Source organism: Onychostoma macrolepis, chromosome 13, assembly GCF_012432095.1.
Source record: "Onychostoma macrolepis isolate SWU-2019 chromosome 13, ASM1243209v1, whole genome shotgun sequence".
NCBI lineage: Eukaryota > Metazoa > Chordata > Actinopteri > Cypriniformes > Cyprinidae > Onychostoma > Onychostoma macrolepis.
In genome coordinates this window covers 20,907,756-20,931,867 of record NC_081167.1, presented here as the reverse complement: position 1 = coordinate 20,931,867, position 24,112 = coordinate 20,907,756, and the positions used below count along the sequence as shown (strand labels likewise).

The window sequence follows — 24,112 nt, the reverse complement described above, 5'->3', positions numbered from 1 at the left end:
CATAATCCATCTGTGCTGTCCACGTCTCCGCTGACGGATGATCAGTCCGGCTGTGATGGCCGCGGTCGAGCTGGCACTTTATCCGCGTGAAAAACACAGCGACCCAAAACAAACCTGAGCCAGAAACCTGCCTGTCCATCTGTGGATATAACCCGGCGACCAGGTCTTCGTGATTTCTGTGGATTTAACACTTATAACCCGGCGTTTTGTCTTTGTTTATGTCAAGAAGTTTTGAACCAGCTGGAATCCGGATCCGCCGCTGATTAACTATTATTACGTCTATTAAAAACAAACCAGCGTAAAACGCTAGTTATTATTAATTAGCTTGAGTTCATGAAGCCCTCGCTCGCACGGATCTGTGCTGTCAATGCATTGTCTGTGTGCCTGAAAGGCCCGTGTCGGTGATTAAGGGTTAGATCCGGTTCGGTTCATCATGTCGTCCTGGCTGGGAGGGTTAGGCTCTGGCCTGGGTCAGAGTTTGGGTCAGGTCGGGGGAAGCTTGTCTTCTTTCACCGGGCAGATCTCCAATTTTACCAAAGATATTCTGCTGGAAAGCGCCGAGGAAGTGGGAGGTGAGTTGACAACTGTCACTTCCCATTTTGTTTATTATACATTTATATTTAGCGAGCACAACTGTAGCCTAGACTAATGAATGTGACGGTTTTATGTTGATTAGTTTATGAATACAGTCAGTCCAGTTATGCATGATATTTAAATATCTAAGTTGATCTCATTGTGACATGCTAATTGTTTTTGTGTGATTGTTTAGATATGACTACTCTAGCAGTTTGTTAAGATCATCTGACATCTGGTCGAAGAAATTAAAGGGAAAGTGCTCTCAAAAATGAAAATTATTATACTTTTCCAAACCTAAACGACTGACTTTCTGAGAAACACTAAAATAAATGTTAGGGACCTGCAGCCTCTATTCTACGTAATGAAAGTGAATAATGACAGAGCCTCTGAAAACATCTCCTTTTAGGAAGAAAGAAAGCCACACAAGGTTGGAAGAAATAACCGGTGTGTAAATGGCAGAGTTTTCATTTTTGGGTAAACTGTCTCTTTAGGATTTCATTGTCATTCTCTACAAATGTCATATGATGCTTCAGTGCGCTTATGCAATGGGCTGAAGTAATTATAGTAAGACGGAGTAAGAGGTTTGTTTGCATACAGCCGCTGAATCCCTATTAGCCCTTTAATGTTCACTCCAAGAAAAAAACAATGTAAAAATTACTTGTTTGCATTTTTTAGGTTATTGGGGCACTAATAACACAATTCATAAAAATAAATAATTATATACCACCCAGTTTTTTAAATATAGGCCTCTACCAAATGGTTGAGATGTTGCTTGATGGTAAAAGTACCTTTACATAATTATAAATGTATAATAGCATTTAAATTATCATTTAATACCTACAAAGACAAAACAATGTTGAAAATGTAAAAATACCATGAAACAATTCATGTCAAGTAAATTTTATTTCAACAAAAGAACTTCGCTCCCATTTTCTGCATAAAATTCCAACAATTTTAACGACAATTGTATTGTCAAAAACATATGGGGCCCTCTCCAACTTCTCAGCTCTGCTGTGTATAATCTCCAAAGAACTTTTGTTCTTGCATTGAATGAACTCAAAAACGAAACATCTTTCAAATAAAATGCGCAAACAAAATAGGACCTATGGGAACCTTGGCCACGTTATTTTCGATGGTATGCTGCGAAGTAGGGGTCGACCGATATGTGTTTTTCAGGGCCGATGCCGATACCGATTATTACAGACCAAGTGTACCGATAACCGATATTTTTAACCGATATATTATGTCTGATGTAAAAATGAATATTAATGTCAAAATTAAGAATAACAAGGGCTCTGACAAAACTGCCTTCCTGGTGTTGATTGCACTTCTTACTCTTGTCATCCTCCATGCATCCATCTACAATAAGGGTAATATAAAGAGAGTTAAAAGTGGGGCCACTGTATGCTTCATGATTAAGCCTATGAATACTGTACTACAGCTAAACAGCTTGGGGAAATGTAAGTATTTGGCTTCAATAATTTACATGTTAGAAATGTATGTGTAATAGCATAACCTCTCATAATTATAATATAATAAGTGTAAATAATTTAATTGTCTTCATAGCTCCATTGTAGAAGTTGTGAAGAAGACTGCAACTATTTTAATTAAACTATAACACTAATAGCCTGTTATAGGCACACTTGGTTCAATAGCCTATTGAAATGTCAAAATTTATGTCGTCCTAATCTTGGCCTTTGTGACAGTCTCTTAATCTTAGCCTATTTGACAGTAATTTCGATTAGTTTTAATTTACAGTGCAGTGCAAATGAATCCATAAAACATTAATTTCAGTTATCTTTTAATCAAATGAGAGTTAAACTCAATTTTGTGGCAAACAAATCTGTTTACCATTAAAATTAAAACATGGAAGAAATAGCGTATTGTGTGATTATTCTTTTAAACAAAAGTTGTTGTTGTTGTAGTAGTAGTAGTAGTAGTAGTAGTAGTAGATAAACCAAACTTTTATTTTGACGGGTTGCCATGAGGACCTCTTATGTGATATGACGATCGTTTTACTCAAATGAAACGGTCAAATGCTCATGAAGTAACTCTCAGAGCAGTTCTGGGGATGTTGTTCATGTATTTATGTCCTCATTTAGTGAGAAGGCAGATGCTGAAAACACCGTGAGTGTCGCGCACTTCAGTGTGTGTGTGTGTATAATCAAAACCGCGCGTCTGTGCCATTCACATATACAGAGAATTCATATTTAAATAAGTCTTTTTGCAGCTTAGTATTTACAGATACTAGTCCATAGCGCGAGTCAATTTAACTGACCTACTTTTGATTAATTCATCCAAACTTTGACGAACTCCGTGCGCAGTAAATTCCCTTTATATGACTGGCTTCCGCGATTCCGTCTGTGTTTTCCTATCGCGGAAACCATAAATAGATAATATTGAGGTGTTTTGCAACTTCAGTGTAGTGGATTGTGATTTATTGCAACTTGAGCAAGGTCTGCTGCTGCCTTTGAGAGACAACTGATGCGTGATAATCACTGAAACTGTAGCAAGCGCTTTCAGTGTTAGAGTGCCTTAGTCTTCCACATTGATTGGTCTGAATCGTGACTCCCAACAAATCAGATGCGCGTTGGGCGGAGACTGCTCGAGGCCACAGAGTGGTAAGTTCTGACAGGCTGCATCAGAGCCAAATACCGCGTTTCAAAATTAAATAATTTTATCGGCACATCGGTTTTGAAAACGACCGATACCGATAATCATAAAAATGAGTAATATCGGCGCCGATAATCGGCCAGGCCGATAATCGGTCGACCCCTACTGCGAAGCATTCCCTCTCTCCGATCAAGCACAGGAAAACATTGCACTTCCCACATTTCCATCTTGACACACCCTTTGGGCAGAGGCAGCACCGCCCCCGGTTGTCAGTATGAAGTGGCAAATGTCCATAGTTGTCGTAGCGTACATCTGGTTGTGGTTTGGGGGGTCTTGGGGGGAGGCACTTCTTCTCACAGGACATTTGTGGTGCAGAGGCAGATGATGGTCTGCCAACTCTGGGTGCTGCCTTGTTGACTTGTTGAGCCACAGCCAGGCGGAATCTTTTGAGAGGCATTGGTTTTTCCTTCAGTAGGCCACAGTCTCTCTTGTAGACCAGCCATGCATTGGAGATGGACAGGTCAAGGACGTACCCAAACAGGGGGAAGTACCAGCGTCGTGACTTGGCAGGGGTCTTGTACAGGTGAACCAGCATGTCAGAAAGATCAGTGCCACCCATATGCTGATTGTAGGCAGCAATGAGTGAAGGGCATGGGACAGCAATCTTCGCTTTCTCATCTTTGCTCCACCGTTGGACACTTGTAAGGGGCATGATCCCACAGGATCCCCTATGTCATCATCATTATCACTCAGATCAGCCTCAGAGTCTTGAGGATCTTCTGGTACAAGGGCCAGAAAATTTCGTGGCCTTGAACCATAAAATGATTTAGTATCCATCTTTTGCTTCTAAAACACAGAAATACAAGGCAGGAATAAGGAAATGATGCACCATTATATATAAATGTTAGCATGTTACAAAAATCATACATATTAAACCATTTAAGTATAATAACACTATAACATATTGATAACAATGCATGAACAGCAGTGTTTTTATTCCATGGAAAATAGTGCATTTTAATAAAATTAGCATAACTTCACCAAACTGTTACCATGCGGTTGAGCTGTCATTCCATGCCAAGGTTTACCATGGAGTGCCAACTCAACCGTATGGTCAAGCATGTTTTAAAAAAATTATTTGACCATTATAAGAGGTTTCTGTTTTGCATCAATTTACATAATTCTGTTAAGTAACATGTTAGATGATATAAAATGTTGAAAAAACGAACTCACCTTTGAAAGTACAGCCAAAAATAGTCCACATGTCAGAGGTGATTTTTCAATTTTAATCTTGCTAGCAGCATGATGAGTGAAAAGTTCTGCTGTCAAAAAATAGAGTGACCCCTAGTGGATGTAGCATAGCATACCTCAACCAAGTTGTAGAGATGACCCAATCAGCTTGAGTTCAGTTCCAAACATTTTTCAATAAGATATAGGGACTCAAAAAGTGATCTACCAAATGGTTGAGCAGAACATTAAAGGTTAGAGATGTAGTTTTGGCTGAAGTTTAGGCTCTTGATCTTAATCCAGAAAGTGCTGGATGTTTCTTTCTTTTGTGGATGGGGACTTAATTAGGGCTGCAACAACGAATCGATTAAATCGATAAAAATCGATTACTAAAAGCGTTGGCAACGCAATTTCATAATCGATTCACAGTCGCGCGACGCGAGACGTTTGATTATTAAAAAAAAAAAACTTTAGTTGAGCGTGGAGCGGAGTGAACACACTCGGTCTCTCTCGCGCACGGATGGTAGCAGAGTTTGGCGCCTCATAAAAAAAAAAAAAGTAAAAAAAAAAAAAAAAAACGAGCGGAGGTAGAGGAAAGATACATGGCGGAGGCAGAGAAATCCGTGCGACCCAAGTCATCCAAGGTGTGGGAGCAGGGGCGGCGTTTTAAAAATAGTAAACCAATGATAAGCATTAAAATAACTTGTCAGTAAAACTTCGTAACGCCATTGGATCATCGAGCTCTCAGCGAGACCTCGTAACTTCACCCCGCCTCCGTTCAGATTGACGCGCCGCGCACAGCCTGGAGAAGATGAGATCTCTGCTTTTTCGCAATGCAAGGGTGAATAAATAATTGGTGTTTGAATAGTACAGCGTTTTCTTTACTCAAACACTATGTCAGTAAAGGATAATGTTTTTGTGTGTTTGAAGAGTGGAGAAGAATTAGTTATTTGCTGTCTATATACGTTTTAAATATCCTGTGCATTATGTGCATAAGCGCTTAATTTGAGATTTTGGCCAAGTGTATTAAACAACAAGAAAAAACTAAGCGCCCATATAGCTACAATCAAAGTTATATAACCTGAAGTTATATACTAAAGTTATATAGTCCATTTTTATTTTATTTTATTATTATTATAACAGCTCAGGGATGTTCAAGGAGCAACATGATGGTGCACTTTCTAAAGATTTTAGTTCTGTTTTTGAATAAAGGGTTGGAAATGAATGCTTTTCTTTGTTCTTTTTAAAAAAAAAATCCGATTAATCGGTTAATCGAAAAAATAATCGACAGATTAATCGATTATTAAAATAATCGTTAGTTGCAGCCCTAGACTTAATATTAAGTACTTTGGTGTGTAACACTGCCTTGTTCCTTGTATCTGGCTAAATATTTTTGCAAACACAGAAGTACAGTTTTTTTTTTTTTTTTTTTTTTTTACCAACAAAACCCTTGCTAGTGTTAAAAGTAAATATGCCCTTTTGACCGCTGGAGGAGTGGACAGACACACAGAGCACACTGAGAACTTTGATCAGCAGCTTCCAGCAAAAGCAGACAGACCTTGAGTCAATATGTGATGTCTCACGATGCATTGACATGCCTGTTTTAAAGCAGACTTACTAAAAAATTTAATTACCTGATTTTGTTGTCTTTTAGACACAACTGTGGTGTGTCAGCTTTACCAAACGTTATGTTTGTTAACATTCACGAAAGCACTGAACAGCATTTAATAATATAGGTTAATTGTAGTATTATTTATTGTTAATCCTTGCTCATTACTTATACATTAAGTAATAATAATGTTGATATTAGTAATGTTAATATTTGTAACTTGAGATGTTAAAAAATATATTTGTAGCTATATGTAGAAATAGCATTAACAAAGTAGATGCTTTTATTAATGCTTTTACAGCATTAATAAATGCTGTAAAAGTATTGTTCATTGTTACTTCACGTCATCTATTGCATGAGTTATTTTTAACATATAGAAACTAATTGTAAATTGTTACTAGTTGTATATTGGCACTGTTTTTAGGCTGGCTGCTTGGAAGTGGCAGATGTGACACCTGGTAGGGGTTTGTCCTCTCTTCCACAACAACAGAGACCACCTACATGCAGTGTGCCCTTGAGAAGGACAGAGCTTCAGATGGATTGTCGCTATTATTGTTTTAAGTTGCTTTAGATAAAGGCTACATTTGAAGAGACTCCATCACTTTTTATGCAACACAGTATCAAGTAGTTATTTAGTAGATGCTGTTAACTTGTAGAGTGGTGTTATGACTAAAACTGTTTCTGGGTGAAGCCCCATAAGATTCATGCAGTGAACCATGGCCATAACCGTAGCCTTAAGCTTAGCTCCATGATACTTCAACAGGATCATCTAACTAATGGTAATTTAAACAGTTATTGCTATTATACACTATGCTACTCCACCCCAATTGTGTTTTTAAGGCAGACATTTCCCTATGGTAATGAGTTCCTTAATGCCCAAATGTAGTGAGTTAGTTTAGCTTACTGTGTTTAACCTCAGACTTGCTGCGGTTTGTGCTAGTTTTTCTCAAATCCATATTTTATGCATTAATGAAAATAAGTTCATGTTAGTCTTGGGTGCATATATTAGATTTGCAGGTGGGGAGTATGCTTTGTGTGCAAATGTCTCTTGTTTGTCATGTGAACCTGAACTGTGTTGAAATAGAACCTTACTGTATAGAGCTTGTGGACAAAAGCATGCTGTTGCATATTGTTGTTTTTTTTTCACTCTCAAGAGTTTTATTTATATTGTGTTTTTTTTTTTATAGCTTTTGTTATTTGCTTAGGAGTCTGTATTTATTTAAGTGTACTTGTTGGTTATAGATGTAATATTCTGCTGTGGCTGTGCAGCTGCTGGGATAAAATAACTGAACTTGATCCTCCTGGAATGTTGGTATTTAAAGGGGCAGTCACCCAACAATTGAATAATGTGTCCTTTTAAAACCATGACTTTAAATGATTTGTGTGGAAAATGCAAATGTAGGCTAGTAGGCTTTTGGTGGTTTAATAGGATATTTTTACACCTGGCAAAGATTGTTCACCTTTAACCTTATCATTCGGTGAGGCCTTGTAGTTAGTCAGTGTATAATCTCTTTCAGTGACTTAGAAATCCTAGTGGACAGTTTACAGAAGAACAGAAGTTCTCATTATCATTTTCATAAATAGGAAGGACTTGTCACTCTTTGGCTCACCTATGAGACAATTGCTGTATAATAGAGCTGCATGCACAGATGTAGGCTCAGCTATTTCAGGAACCATAACATTATTAAATGTCAGCATGTTTTTCTTTCTTACAGATGCTGCCTCTGAGCTGCAGGTGTCCAACTCTAGATTGGAGGAACTGGAGACTTTATATGCAACACAAAAATCTGAGGTGCTTAATTGTGCACAAAAAAGTCCTAGTCTGATGCTGAAGATATTTCTCAATTCTGTCGTGAGGCCTAATGTTTTGTGTGCTGAAGACATTTCTGCATTTAATTTGCACACATTGTTTAAAAAAATGCCTAATTATGCTCAATAATTCAGTTACAGGATGTTGTTTCAAAACATTTTGTCAGGGCATTAACATCTATAATTGAATTTTTGTTTGTTTGTGTATTTGCTTTTGTGTGGTTTAGTATGAGCGCTTGCGAAGAATAAACTCTGAGCTGGAGGAGAAGCTAGAGGCGGCAGAGATTCAGGTCAAACAGCAGTCAGTGGAATACAGAACCCTTCTGCAACAGAAAGAGGTTTGGGCTCAAAATTAACTCCACTTCTTTTTGAGAGAAGAATTACACTTATCTAATTATAGTGGGAGAATTTCTAAAGTTTAGAATCATACTGATGATACTGTGTGTATGTTTATTGTTGTAAAGGTGGAGATCAGTCACCTCAAGGCCCGTCAGAGTGGACTGCAGGATGAGGTTCAGAAACTCCAACATTCTGCTCAGGCTGCAGCCAGCTCATCCTCTTCTGATGTTGCTGTACTTCCTGTTACCACTGCTGCCACTACCACTACTTCGTCTTCCTTTCTGCACCGGTCTACAGCTGTCCATCAAGGCTTCCATGGCGATGAGGTAGACCTCAGTGATGTCCTGTGGTCACAGCAGGAAATTAACCGTCTTTCCAATGAGGTGCATCGTCTAGAGGCTGAAGTGGACCACTGGAGGAGAGTTGCTCAGGTCACTTTTAATTTTACAATTATAGCATAAGAGAGCTATATACTAGAATTAGATTATTTATTATATATTTCAATTTATCAGGCATCCAAGCTACCAGGAGTTGATGGTAACGGAGACCAGGGTGAAGTTCTGAAAATGCAAAGAATGATAAAGGTGAAAAACCTTTTGAATTGTATCAAAGAGTAGGTGCTTTCCTGTTGGTCAGTGCTTGAAATATGGTTCTGTTTTTAACTGAACTGACATTCTGACCCAATCAGGAGCTGAGAGAGGAAATGGCACGGGAGGTGGATGAGCACCAGCATGAACTGACAGCATTGCAGGACGCCCAGAGGCAGAAAATGGCTGAAATCTCAAAACGGCACAGAGAGGAACTGGCAGAGTATGAGGAGAGAATCGAGGAGCTTGAGGAGCAGCTTCAAAGTGGTGAGGAGGAACATTGATGGATATTAGAAATGAAGTCAGGACATTTTTGAACTACTTAAATGCAGATAACGTGTTGTATTTGATAGTTTTAAAATTAATCGTTGAATTTTGAGTACAATGCTGTGTTTATCTCCCTCTTCTTCAGAAGGTGGAAATGTTGTCCAAAAATCAACCACAGTACAGGACTCTGCCAAACTTCAAGAGTTGCAATCGACCATACAGTCTTTACAGGAGGAGGCGGAGCTTCAGCGCAAACAGCACAGCGATCTATTGGTCAGTTTGGAGGAGGCAGAGCATCAGAAGGCTAAGCTAGAGAGGGAAAAGGAGGAGGCTACAGCAGAAAATACAGAATTGTTGCAGAATTACAGTCGCCTTCAGAAGTCTGTAAATGAACTCCAGGCTCGAGTACAGGAACAGGAAGGGAAGTCTATGCTGAAAGCCCAGCATGACAATGAGATACAAACCCTGAAAAAAGCTCTGGCAGGTATAGAGAACACAAGAAATTGTGTATGATCAAATCATATGTTCTTGGATGGGAAAATCCATAAACTGCTCTCTCATATTTGTAATATTTTTGTATTTTATTTTTAGGTGCAGAGAAAGAGATGGCTAGATTGAGGACTCTCAGTGAGGTAAATTTGCTAAAAACCTTCCTCATGGACAGTATAGAAGTTTGTAGCCCAATAATATTTAGATGATTTTAGCCATGCTGAGGATTCAAATATAATTTTTTTAATTTAATTCAGAGCAGTCCTATAGAAGTAGAACATGCTGACATACTGGAGCTCAACACCATCATTGATACCCTCAAGAAAGAGAAGGAAGAGGTGGAGAGAGAAAAGGTATGTGTATATTGACAAAATTATGTTACACACTTATACCGGTTTCTTCCTGTTTTTGAACAGAAGTCCGGTATCTTTCAAATAAAAAAAATCTTTGAAAATGGGGTAATCTGTATTTCAACAGCTTTTTGAAAGGACACATGTATGTTATCATGTAAATGGTCATTGTTGCTTAACTGACATTAGTTTCATACCCTTTTTCATTTTTTCTTTTTCTTCATTAGCTTACATTAGTTGAGAAACTGACCCTGGCCAAGAAGAGACACAAGGCAGGAGAGTCAGAAAGTGTTGTGGAACTGTCACAGGAAGTTTCGGATTTAAAGAGTCAGCTAGACCAACGGGAGCAAGCTCTAAAGCAAGCCCATCTTGATATAGAGACACTCAGTGCTGAACTGGAAGAACTGGACAAGCAGAACCAGGAGGCCACACAGGTACTCTTTTTGAACAAGTGTATGTTTCAGGTTTATTAGACCGAATACAATTATTGGATCTTTTGAATGTTTAGAATTTGAGTTAATATGCTACATACTTACACAGTTTTCTTTCTCCAGCATCTTATTACAGTGAAGGAACAGCTGTCCCTGCAGAAAACCCAGGCCGATACAGAAAAATCCCATCTTCAGTCAGATCTCAACTCCTCCCTTGACCAGAGACAGACTCTTCAACTGGAGCTGGAAGCTCAGGGGGAGAAGCTAAGTCAAAGTGCCTTCTCCTTAAATGAACTGCACATGGCAAAGCAGCAACTGGAATCCACAATAAAAGAGTTGAGGGAAAAGTTGTGCAAGTCACAGGATCTGGGCAAAGAGCTGCGGCAGGAGTCCTCTGACCTCAAGATGGCGCTTCAGGAAAGAGAGACAGAATTTACTGCACTTCGTGAGAAGTTAAGTCATTCTGGGGAGCAGGGGAACGCGTTAGAGGAACACAGGAAGGCACTTGAGACAAAGGATAAAGAGATCCAGGACTTGAGAACAGAGTTATCAGAAGTGAAGACCTCCTACGAGGGGGCCGTTTCAGAGGATTTTGAATTGAAAATTGAAAATAGAAAGTTGAAAGAAGAGAGCACTCAGGCTTTAGAAAAGATTGACAGTTTGGAAAAGCAGATCCAAGATGGTCAAGCCTCTCTAAGCAGGATGTCCCTGGAGAAAGATACCCGCATTGAAGCCTTGAAACTAGAGAAGAGCCAATTAGAATCTGAGCTAAGCCAGACTGAGAAGCGACTATCAGATCAGGCCAAACAGTATCAACAAACCATCGACGAACTAACCAGAGCACGCTCTCTGGATGCCTCTGCGCTACAGACCGAACACGAGCGAATGGTGAAACTGAATCAGGAAAAAGATCTCGCAATTGCAGAACTCAAGCGTGAGATAGAGCAGATGGTCTCTGACCACAAAGACACCAGTGAGATGCTGGACATCACTGTGGCAGGCCAAAATCAACTCACCGAGCTATTGCAGGAGAAGGACGCCTTTGCCAAAAGCCTAAAAGCTCAAGCTACAGAAGCACAACAGGAATTAGAGTGCAAGTTCTTGGGAGCAACTCAAGAGTGTAACTCTCTAAGAAAGTGGGTGGAGGAGAAGGACAAACAGCTTGGAGCCATGAAAGAAGAAAACAGCCATCTAAAAGAAGAGATCGACCGTCTGAGGGACCAGCAAAGCAGACCGCCATTATTGTCAGAGCCACGGACACTGGACATCATCACAGAGCTTGAGACTGAGGTGGCCCAGCTCAAAGCTGCCAGAGATCAACTCGAAGAAGAGGTCCAATCGTTGAGGAAGGTATCAGAGGAACAGCAGGCCACAACGCTGCAGTCCCAGCGTTCTCTGCAGGTGTTACAGAGTGAACTTGAGCAAGCACGGACAAGACATGAACAAAGCTCACTCAATTACGAAAGACTCATCACTGCTAAGGATGATGAGATTGTCCGGCTTCAATCAGAAGTGGAGGGCCTGAGCACACAAAGACAGAATCAAATACAGTCTGTAGAAATCTTACAGGAGGACAAGACCCAGTCGCTGAATGGTGAAAACGGTAACGAGAAACATGACCTTTCGAAGGTGGAGATTGAGAAGCTTGTGAAAGGCATCAAGGAGAAAGAGACTGAGATTAACCAGCTAAATGAGAAGAACCTGTCTCTAACCAAACAGCTCGACCAGCTTGTGGTCTCTCAAAATGAGCTGGGAAAACTCTCACAAATGGTGCTTCAAAAAGATCGAGAAATCCAGGCGCTCCATGCTCGGGTGTCTGGTGGCCATGGTCAAGATGTGGTGTTCCTGCAGCAGCAGTTGCAGGCGTATGCAGTGGAGCGTGAACAGGTGTTGGCCGTGCTCAATGAGAAAACCAGAGAAAACAGCCAGCTGCGTTCGGACTACCATCGCATTATGGACATTGTTGCAGCCAAGGAAGCCGCCTTGTTGAAGCTCCAGCAAGAAAACCAGCGGCTCTCCACTATGAGCGACCCTTCAGGCAGTCAAGAGATGTTTCGAGAGACCATTCAGAACCTCTCCCGCATCATTCGTGAGAAGGATATTGAGATTGACGCCTTGACTCAGAAATGTCAGACCTTGGTCTCTGTCCTCCAGACATCTGGTGCAGGCGATTCTGTAAGTGGTGGCTCGGGGGGTGTTAGCAGCAACCAGTTTGAGGAGCTCCTACAAGAACGTGACACTCTCAAACAGCAAGTGAAGAAGATGGAGGAGTGGAAGCAGCAGGTGATCACAACTGTAAGGAACATGCAGCATGAATCTGCTCAGCTACAAGAGGAGCTGCTCAAGCTGCAGGGACAGGTTTCTGCAGATAGCGACTGCAGCTCAAAGCTCTCTGTGGATTACTCCAGACTTATTCAGAGCTATGAGCAGAAAGAGAAAAAGCTGGGATTTTTGAGTCAAGAGCTGGCACAGGTGCAGCAGACCATCAGCCAGCTGAGTAGTACCAAAGAAGTCCTGCTTGGGAAGCTTGGCAGTGTCAAGCAATCTCCAGAAGCTTCTGCTGTGATGGCTACCCAGGCTTTTGCCCCTCCAAACCTGAAGGGGACAGCACCACTAGGCCAAGATGAGAGCCTACATCATGAGTTGCAGTCAATGCAGAGAATTTTAGCAGAGAAGGAGAGCATGATAAGAACTCTGCAGGAAAACAATCATCGCTTGTCGAATTCTGCATCTCTGTCTGAAAGTGAGCAGAGAAGCCATACAGAGGAGCTCAAGCAGGCCAGAGAGAAGCAAGAATCGCTACAGCGCTCCCTCAGAGAGAAGGATCTGCTCATTAAGACCAAGGGAGACCAACTCAGCCAGGTGACTTACAATTCTGATGTGTTGAATGGCTGGAAGAGAACGCTGTAAGGTGTGGAATACCATAGGTACTGTAGATAATAGATTGCAGAGTAAAATGTCAGTTTTGAGATTTGAGTAAGAGATTTTGTTTACATTCCAAAGTTTGCACATGAAATGTGTTATGATTTTAGATACTAAAATACACTTAAAAAAATCTCTGAATAATTTTGTTTATCCTAAACTTATGTGACATTTTTCTGTACAAACTAGGTGAGTGAAAGTTTACGTAATCGTGAAAATGACAACGAGGTCTTGAAGCAGGCTGTGACAAATCTAAAGGAGCGTGCCCTGATCCTGGAACTCGATGTGAAGACGCTAAAGGAGGAGAATGAAGCGATAGCGGGAAAAGCTCGCGAGAAAGAGACAGAGTTCCGTGCCCTGCAGGAAACCAACATGCAGGTGTCACTGCTGCTTCGGGAACAAGAGTTTCAGTTCAGTGCTGTGAATGAGAAGGCCACTGCCATGGAGAAGATGCTAAAAGATAAAGAGCAGGTTTGTCTGTTTGTGCGTTTTGAAATACAAAAAAAAAAAAGTGTAAAATAAAAAATACATTAAAATCCTTTTAAATTTTAGAAATTCTTAGTCAAAGAATTCTGCTTTGCTCTCTAAGGAAGAAATAACATTTTAAAATATTAAAATAGAAAAGTTATTTTAAATATTATGTATCACAATATTACTGTTTTTACTGTGTTTTTGATTAAATAAATGTAACATTATTGAGCATAGGAGACTTCTTTCAAAAACAAAAATAGTGCTCATCCTACAATTTTGAACTGTAGTAATTTTGAATTTAATTTAATTATTATTATAATTATTAGTATTATTATTTAATTATCTCCTGTTCACCCACTCTCCAAAATAAGTGCAGTGGGAACAATTCACATTTGTAATGTTAATGCCAATGAAGGCATACAACTTGTTCTGGATTGTTCTAGTTCTATATGTGTTGTGAAGTTAACCTATTCTGCCTTTGTCTGTACTGCAGGGTAAATCTGGTGAGCTGAACCAATTGTTGAATGAAGTTAAGTCCATGCAGGAGAAGGCAGTGTTGTTTCAGCAGGAAAGAGATCAAGTGATGATGGCCCTCAAACAAAAACAAATGGAGACGACTGCTCTTCAGAGTGAGGTAGCAAAGGCCAATATTACATTGCTGTGCTTTATTACCTTACTAAAAGATTGAAAACATTAACTTACCTCATTATATTATTATACCTTATATTATTATTATTACTTTCTGTATATAGCTGCAGCACACACGAGATAAAGAGCAGCGCCTGAAGCAGGAGGTGGAGCGTTTGCGCAATCACCTGTTAGAGATTGAGGATTCGTACACACGTGAGGCTTTGGCAGCTGAGGACAAAGAGGGAGATCTGAGACGCAAAGTGGCACTCCTGGAAGAGCGGTTAACATCTTCCTCCAATGCTGTGGAGAGTGCAAGGTGGGTCTGTTTTAGTCTGTTGGTGTGATTGCTTGCTTAAAATCAGAATTTGCTGTCGGCGCCAATAGCCTCATGGGCAGCGAGCGACATATAGCGCTTCGGGCGTCCAGAGTTTGAGTCCCGGCTCGTGGACCTTTTCCGATCCCCTTTCGTTTCCTGTCTAAATTACTGTCCTGTCCTAATAAAAGTAAAAAACACCAAAAATAAATAATAATGAAAATTAAATTAATTAAAAAAAATAGAATTTGCTTCCAGCATCTTTCTCCTGGCCTCACTAGACTCTTTTTATATTGTAATTTGTTTCCATCTCATATATGCCTATGAAATCAGGGGCCAAGCACCAAAGATGCAAAGGCATCTATTACATCCATTAGTGTCCTCCCTCTCTTCTTTTCTTGCTCTTGAGTCGTCTTCTCCTGCTCTTTAGCTGTCTACCCGCTTGCAGGAAAGTTATGAAATTTGGCATATAGATAGAGAACAGTGTGAACATCAATCATATCGCATAATTTTCTGTTTTCCTGCCTTTTGTATGATCCAAAAACCTCGTTCTAGATGGTTTGTCTGATTTTCATCATGCTTTGACAGATCAAACCGTTTTTTAATTACTTATCATAAAATTTTAATGGCATGATGCCAAACTGTATCTAAGGCTGTATTTCTGCAATGCTTTGGCATATTGACTACAAACTTTGTGTGTCATTGTCACCCAACACCGACCAGATCAGTTTGGTGGCAGCGCCACCTGTTGATCAAAAGTAATTGGTCAATAAGCAATTGTCACATTACAAGTAATTGTATCTATGGGTTTTCAACCATTCTGCTTAAAATCAACAACAAATGTCTTTAGTTTCTAATTTTTTCAACTGATCTGATGCACTCATTTGTGCTTGGCCCCTTAATCGCTGCTTGCAGCTGTGTTTTATATCAGTAACACAGAAAGTCTTTCTTTCTTCCATGGATACAAATAATGTGAAAAATATTGAGACAGTTGTTGTGGTGTTTTTCAGTGTACTCATTATATTGTTTTAGCCTCACTAATGTCTCTAACTGTGTGTGTGTAGTCAGCAGGCTAGCCTGCAGGTCGAGTCTCTCCAGGAGCAGCTGAATGGTGCTGTCAGACAGAGAGATGAAGCACTTATTCAGCTCTGTGCTTCTCAGGATCAGGTCAACCAGTATGCAGTGTCACTCTCTAACCTGCAGATGGTGCTAGAACAGTTTCAACAAGGCAAGTGCGCACAATATTTTTGCTATTCCAGTTTTATTGTAATTTGTTAAGAAAACAGTCTATCTTGTACGGAATGAAGGCTATTAAAGTAATTACAAATGTAGGTTAGAGTGTAATATTCAGATATTTCTTTTTTTAAATGTTTGGATTAAGAGAGGAATCTGCAATAAGTCTTCAGTTTTGAAGAGTGTTGACATTTGTATCTCTCTTTACAGAAGAAAAAGCCATGTACTCAGCAGAACTGGAAAAACACAAGAGGGAGAAAGAAGAGTGGAGAACTAAAGCAGAAAATCTTCAGGATCAGGCAGCCGCTCTGCAAGTCAGTTCAAACAGACATATGTACAAACCTGTCCTTTCTGCACTGTGTTTGACACAAGTATTTATGTTAATGTTCTATGTCCGTGTGTGTAATCTTAGATAAACCTGGATGAAGCGAACGCAGCTCTAGAATCTGCCTCTCGCCTCACTGACCAGCTGGACCTCAAAGAGGAAGAGATAGAAGATCTGAAGAAACAAGGTGAGACCAAATGCCACCAAGTGAATGACTGTTGAAATCAGAGCTTGAGAATTTTACTAGAAATCATCTCAGCATTTGACCTCATTGTTTAACAAGGACAGTGGTTCTCAACCTTTTGACATGAAGGCCTCCCATATTGGCTAAGATAATTCCTCTTGTATTTCTGCTGTTATTATGACAACATTAGGGGCTTTCGCAGTTCCTAGAGAACCAATTTCCTCCCTGGTTGCATTTGCACCGGCAGCAGGAACTCTGAAGCGGCCGACGGCGACATCTTTATTCGCTGCATTTTCAGTCGTCAAAAAACGGTGAATGGAGGACGCCGTGATCTGAGTTGTTTTTGTTGTGTGTCCTGAGTTTTGTGCGTGATTGAAAGAACATAAAAATCTGACTGAATTAAGTTGACTAAGTTGGTTGTTTTCCAACTTTCGTAACAGAAACTTGGAGTGTTGATATATTAAACAATTTATTTTGTGATTTTTATAAAAGTCCGTGTGATTTCATTAAAGATAATAGTTATTTAAGGGGAAAATATTTATTTTCATCTTCATTTTTTTGTTGTTAGCTTTTTAATAAGGTTTTGTCCCATTGGATGTTTGCTGAGGCCCCGGCCCCTTTGTTGAGAACCACTGAACTAGGATCAAGAAAGAATACAGAAGCACAATACAACACAACACAATACAGCATTTATTTCCTGATTCAGTTTGATTCTGATTCAGAACCTCCCAGTTTATTTTGGTAAAGAAGAATGCAGAAACAGAATACAGAAACACAAAATCCAAATGAAATGTCATTAGGGACTAATCAAGCACAGGAAAAAATAAGGCTGGGTCAGTTTGATTCTGATTCAGAATCTCTTAATTTAATTTGATTCAGATGTCAGTAATTTATTTGATTCAACTGAATTCAGATTGTGCATTGTGATTGAGTTCATGATGTGGTTATTGGTTAATGAAAAATAATAGTTATTATTAATAAGAAACTGTTTTTTTTGGGGGGGGTTTTTTGACTAATTGAATTACTCTTATGAACCTGTATCATATCATATCCTTTACAGCAGACACAATCCCATAAAATACACTAAAATATGCCACTCACAAAATGTTTGGCGAAAAGACTAGCTCTCGAGCTGAGTTGACACACAACTCATGGCACATTATCTGAGATTTTCTCAGATTTGCAGCACTGTGAACCATTTTTCTGAAGAGACTCGTGAACGTCAGCAGGACTAGGAACATCAGGATCCATTAAATTATGTTTGACTCTAGAGACTCTTTATGTAGTGGTTTAAGTTTGATTCATATCAGTGCAGACATTAAGAAACACACGTTTGCATTTGTAAGAGAGATGCAGAGATCAGCCAAGTCTGTAGATGGTATAGATGTTTAGCATTCCTTCGCATCTCCTCTCTGTCAGGGAGATAATATTTATGGCATGACAGTAGCCAAATTGTGTAGACAAAGATTCTCTTTTTCCATCTACCCTGTCGTTCTATCTCACCTATCCCTTTCTTCTCTGTCCGTATCAAGCCCCAAATCAACAATACGGTGCTGTCAGTCTGAGAGGGAGAGGAGGTTGAGGGATGAGCGTTGGGATTTTTACTGCATCTGTCAAAAAACGACTGAGGAGACCATAGACAGAATGATCAAGAATGGTTCATTTTTGCTTCGCAAAGCACAAGTGCAGCCGACAGACATTCCAGGGTGTTTAGCGCAGACAGGAACTCTCTCACCCTTTCTTATCGTTCAGTTTGTGTGGTCAGGAGGTAAAGTTTCAGAGGAAAAGGGTTCTCAAAGAGCCAAATGGTCTGGACCAGCGAGGGGCGTTTGTGATAAAGGCATTTAGAGCACGTCATATTCTCACACTTCTTTGTTTTTACTCCACGAGACATTCCCAGACACACTGAACCCCATACCACTGTTATTACTGTTTATGTTAAGCTGCAGACACACATACTTATTATTTCAGTACAAACACTTGTTCTCTTCTGTTTGCATTAATGCATAACAAAGTCATATACCACCTCCTGCATCTGCATCTCTCAGTGCATGGAAAATTTGCTTTGTCTAGAAATAAAACCTACTTGCCAGTGGCTTGTGACTTTATAAGGAACTTCAGCATAATCATGTGGCGTAAATGTAAGAAAAGTTTGGGGTTGGCAAGATTGTTTATGAAAGAAGTCTCTTATTCTCACCAAGGCTGCATTTATTTGATAAAAAATTACAGTAAATACAGTAATATTGTGAAATATTATTACAACTTAAAATAACTGCTTTCTATTTGAATATCTTTTTAAAATGTAATTTATTTCTATGATGGCAAAGCTGAATTTTCACCAGCCATTACTACTACTTCATTCTTCAGTATCACGTGGTCTTTCAGAAATCACTCTAATATAATGATTTGATGCTCAAGAAACATTTCTTATTATTATCAATCTTGAAAGCAGCTGTGCTGCTTTGTATATTCATTAGAGCCATGATACATTTTCAGGATTTTATGTTAAATAGAAAGTTCAAAAGAACAGTATTTGAAAAATCTATTTTATTGTAACATTATAAGTGTTTTTCCTGTCTCTTTTGTACAGTTTAATGCCTTTGCTTTACTAAAGTAATAATTTCTTTCTTTCTTTATTCCTTTCTTGCTTGCTTTCTTTCACAAAAAAAGTTTTACTGACCCTAAATTTTTGAATTGTAGTGTGTATATGTTTAAAATTCAGTTATTCAATTTCATTGCCAGAAATTAAAAAGAATCATGTGTGTGTAGGACAATGTTTTTGGACCCTTAGACATACAGCCATATCTGACAGAAGCCAGACATTAGCAAATATATTTTTTTTTTATTAATGTGTTGGTTTTATGAATTAGCCCATAACTCATGAGCCTAACTTTGACAGCAATGTATGGGAAAATACCACAAAATACTCAAACTTGTACCTGTGTGTGTTTTGCAGTGGATCTGAGACAGGAGATGTTGGAAGAGGCTCAGAGAAAACTGATGAACCTCCTGAACAGCACCGAAGGCAAAGTGGATAAGTGAGTCCAAAACACATCTGCACTGGAAACATATTTCATATGTATATGTAGATCCAAGTATTTTCAAAAGGGTGTTCCTGTGAAATATCATCTAACATGATTAACTACTCACACAGGGTTCTAATGAAGAATCTTTACCTGGGCTATTTTCATACCCCCCGAAACAAGCGCTCTGAGGTGATGAGGCTTATGGCTAATGTGCTTGGGTTGGACCGAGATGAGGTGTCCGAGGTGGGTCAGCGCACTCTACTGTAGATTTCTCTTTATCCTCCCTTTTGAATTCACTTTTTAAATGCAAGTATTCCTCTTCGCAAATGCAAATGTGTATGTGCCTGCATATTGACATTCATCAGATGTTGTCAAGTCCAAGAGAAGGAACATTCACCATTCTGTCTGACCCGTTTTGTGAAATTCCTTCTACTTTTCATCACTCTCAAATGTGGCTCTGCTCCAGTTCTTGTCTCACCCTTGAAACGTGTGGATTTAATATTTGACCTCCTGCCTCCTTATGTTCGGTTCTCCTCCCAGCCTCTAATTACATTTCTTTTTCAATTATCTCTTGTTTGATGTCAACATGAAGGTTTTTATCGGAGGTTAAAAAGAGTTTTCCACTCATTTTACCTCATGTGTTTAATTTGGCACAACCTCAAGCTGCCCACACTGGTCCTGTTGAAAAAGGTCCTTGTTTGAGTCTTTTGAAGGATGATTTCAAGTTATATTCGGTCCTCGCTGGTAATCTGGGTATAGAGGTTTCTGGTCTTGTTAGGACAGCCTGTACTAAATGTCGCGTCAGCATCCCCGGAAACTCTGCACGCATATGACCGCATTCATTTGGCTGACTGCTAATAGAGCTGATTTGTTTTCTGTTCGAATTGCCGTTTTTCCGTTTTGATCCTGGTGGGGCTGATTTTCTCAATAACAGGAACAGATCAGTTCTGATGATAAAGCAGGATGTGGCTTAATTTTTTATTTTCTTGGAAAAGCCATAATCATTTTAGCTATTGTCCTCGAAGGGTCAAAATGTGTATGGGGTTTTTCCTTTTTCAACAAATTGTGCTCCAGTTGTTCGCAACCCATTTTACTTCCATAATTTGTTGTATTTCCAAGTGAAGCTGGATATTCAGTGAGGGAAAAATGGGAATTAATTTGACTGTGAAACGTGGGCGTTACATACCAGAATGGGAATGCAAGTTTGTTCAAACTTTAATTAGCTATTTGGCTATTGGATAACATTATTTAATATCCCGAGCAGCCTAAGTGACTTGGAAATTTACTACTCTCTCTTCCTCTGAAATATTTTTCATTTTAGCATGCATAATAAATTGTTCACAGTAGGACCAGAAAAGTGCATAAAGAAAATAAATAGTCATTTACATAAGAAAACACAACCTTATTATAGAATTTAATACATACCCTCACACCAGCATACGTTTATTTATTTATCTGAATTAAGGTCATTTTCTAGATGAAATTCATCTAAATGGCAATTATTTCTACCATTAATACAGCTGTTGTTGTTTTTTTTCACGTTCTCATTTTGTTTTACTGAGTATGCTGTTCGTATATTCAAATTTTGTCATAAAAACATGTTTCAAGTCCAATCCTGATGGTTCTTATTACAGATGACAGATGGAAATAAGAGTTTGATAAAGAAAGCAAACAATATATGAGACAGACAGCAGGCAGAAATCAGCAGTTAGAGACAAAGCGAGAGACAAAGGGTGAATTAGATGACAGGCTCATGCCAACCTTACACCAAAAGCATTTCCTTACCCACAATTCCATAGAAGTAGGCTGGAGTCTGGCAGGAAGAACTCCAACTATTCAGCAAGTTGTGAGCTGAATTACCCAACAGCCCCCAGAGAAGAAAGAGGGAGAGAAGGAAAGTAAATATGAGTGTGTGTGTGTTTCTGGGTCACACAATCCACTTTCCATTTCAACCCATATTTTCTTTCTCCAGTCCACTCCACACCTTTGTCACATTTTTTTAATGCTACACGTTAAGTTTTCCACTCAAGATCTCTTTATTTACAACTCTAAAAACTAAAAATAATCCCAGTCTGCTTTTTTGGTTAAAAAGTCTGATTCAGTGGTTTTATTTCAAAGGTTGCATTCATTTGCTCTGGTCTGAGTGCTTTGAGGACAGGCACATTTTTGTAGCAGTACCTCTTTGAACTTTACACAGTTATCTTAAGTAAGAGAGGAAAAATCTGACTTTTTATTTGTATTTTTTTACACACAACCAAAGCCCACACATACACAAACATTCCCTTTGACTTACTGTCCTACTGACTTACTGCCTTCTCTTTATGCAGTTGTTACAGGAAGAGGGCAAGAGTGGGGTGACCGGATGGGTCTCGAGTTTGCTGGGAGGCAGAGCTGTTCAGAGTGTACCCAACACTCCCCAAAGGCCTACCCATACACAGAACCTCAATTCGGTAGTCACGCATAGAAATGCATGAACACACACGCACACAATATTATACACATGCATCTTCCTCTTACACTAGTGTCTGTGTTTTAAAGTCCTTCTCTGAGATGTTCGTGAAGTTCCTTGAGGTGGAGTCTACTCCTGCACTTCCTGCCCCTAAATTACCTGTTTATGACATCAAGCCTCTGAGTGCGCCCCCACCTGGCCGGAGTACTGCAAGCACACCTGCATCAGGTATAATGTCACATAAAATCTAGGAATGCACAATATATTGTTACCATATTAGGTTTTTTTATGTTTACACTATTTTTACTGAACTTTACAAATTATAGTTTTGGAATTTTTATCTTTAGAACATTTTTTGAGTTATTAGTCTTTTATATATTTATTTGCAATTTTTTAAAAAAGGTTAAACATTTAATAAAAATATTTCTATTATCATTTATAATGTTATAAAAATATATTATTTAAAATATTATTTTTTTAAATATTTTTCTTATTTAATTATCGGCTATAACATGAAAATAATTTTCAACTTATCATTACTGGCCAGAATTTTAATATTGGTGCGTCCATGATTTAAAAAAACCTTTACATTTCGTAGCTCAGGCCCATTCACACCAAGGATGTTAACCATAAAGTTTTAATAATTGTTCTTATAATAATTGTTCTTTAAAAATGTGGAAGTCCACACTACAGCTATAATGATAACACAGAAGAACAATATCGTTGGAATGACTTTCAGAACAATTGTTTTCCTCCTGATAAAGACATTGACAACCAATTAGGATCCATCTGATTTTAGATTTTACGTTTTACGATCCCTTTTTGGTTTGAAAACCAATATAGCTATTATCATAACTATCTTTCTTGGTACAAACAGGCCTTGTATATCTGTGATTTGTCTTCTTTCAGGTGTTTCAGGCCCAGGTAAGCGCACTGGGGATTCAAACCCCTTCCTGGCACCCCGGTCTGCAGCCGTACCCCTCCTCAATCCCGCAGGTGCAGGCAGCACTGCAGGTGCTGGGGGCCACCTGCTTATGAAGCCCATCTCAGATGCCCTGCCCACCTTTACACCTGTACCTGTGTCGGCTGAGGCCAGTGGTGGAGCTGTGCTCAAAGATTTGCTCAAGCAGTGATATCAGCCATCTGTACTGCCACTCAAAGCACTTTAGCTTAACAGGACGCTACGTTCCGGCAGATGGAAACAGAAAACTGGGCCACGTCATGGATTCAAATATTTACTAAAATGGCTGATTGCCATCAGAATAAAAGAATGATAAAGCATCTAAGGGCTGCCGTGCTTGTTAAATTTGACTAAACCAAGGCCTAAGTTTGACAGAATTGAATTCTGTTTGCAAGCTGGGGAAGATTACATTATCGAATATTCTTGTGACCTTCTCCCAACATTTACTTAATGTCGTGCAAACATTCAGCTTGTCATTTTTAGACAAAGAGAGGTGTTTAATGTTTTTCTAGTGTGTTGAGAGACTGTCTGATGCTGTCTGGCATCCACTACACAAATGGATTTATTAAACCTTTTCCACTTCTGCAAAGACACTACAGATAGTCTTTCAAAATCCTCCCATTTTGAGTGCTATGAATGGTTGGCCGTATGGTATAGTAGGTACAATAGCAGTTAATCAAGAGGTGAGATTCGATCTTGGATTTAGACTGCTGCTCATGCTCCCATGCAGTACAAGCGTGCAGTTATGTTATTTATTTGTACATCAATCATATTTTTCACTGTTTATGCAGTGAGCATAAGCTGAAATGTATCTGCAATATTCAGACCTTTCTAAGGTAGAAAGAAACATTATGTATATACAATTTAGAAAACATGCACACACAAAGGAAAATGAAAGTGCAAATTAAGTGTAAAAATGACCTGTATATTTTAAAATTGTTTAATGAACAAATAATACACCTCTGTTATAATAAACATTAGTTTATTACGACACAGGCCTCCTAATTCAGTGGGTTCCAACCAAATATTTAAAAACGCCATTTCCTTGAGGCCTAATATGAAGAATTGTTTTTTTTGTTTTGTTTTATTTTTTGAGAAAATGGCCTTAGTAATTCTCTTTTGGGTTACTATATCTTTCATAAAAGTTGGGTGCACTTAAATATATAGATTTAGGATACATTTATACTTTTTAGGGTATATATTTTGCGCTGGTGTTTATTTAAAGTTGATCAATCTTTTTGAAGTTTGAAAGACTGCTCATGAAAGTGATAGTCAACAACAGTGTTTCTCTTTTCTGCTGA

The 24,112-nt window shown here is 39.0% G+C and overlaps 1 protein-coding gene across 1 annotated transcript; it reads left to right on the top strand.

Moving 5' to 3' along the window:
• Nucleotides 1-24,112, top strand: trip11 (thyroid hormone receptor interactor 11). The gene is made up of 22 exons (XM_058795034.1): nt 1-572; nt 7,741-7,817; nt 8,062-8,172; nt 8,299-8,604; nt 8,686-8,757; nt 8,862-9,027; nt 9,173-9,511; nt 9,619-9,659; nt 9,774-9,869; nt 10,094-10,300; nt 10,421-13,159; nt 13,409-13,690; nt 14,184-14,324; nt 14,443-14,636; nt 15,698-15,861; nt 16,077-16,180; nt 16,279-16,378; nt 19,332-19,413; nt 19,530-19,644; nt 21,729-21,851; nt 21,940-22,078; nt 22,760-24,112. Exons 1-22 carry the CDS (start codon nt 434-436, stop codon nt 22,981-22,983), a joined length of 5,961 nt encoding a protein of 1,986 aa, XP_058651017.1. The 5' UTR covers nt 1-433; the 3' UTR covers nt 22,984-24,112.

Bases quoted from the DNA above. Each gene is read 5' to 3' on its own strand.
- trip11 (XM_058795034.1), top strand. From the start codon at position 434: ATGTCGTCCTGGCTGGGAGGGTTAGGCTCTGGCCTGGGTCAGAGTTTG. The intron at 7,818-8,061 runs GTGCTTAATTGT...TGTGTGGTTTAG, and splicing joins ATGCAACACAAAAATCTGAG to TATGAGCGCTTGCGAAGAAT. The intron at 19,414-19,529 runs GTGAGTCCAAAA...CTACTCACACAG, and splicing joins ACCGAAGGCAAAGTGGATAA to GGTTCTAATGAAGAATCTTT.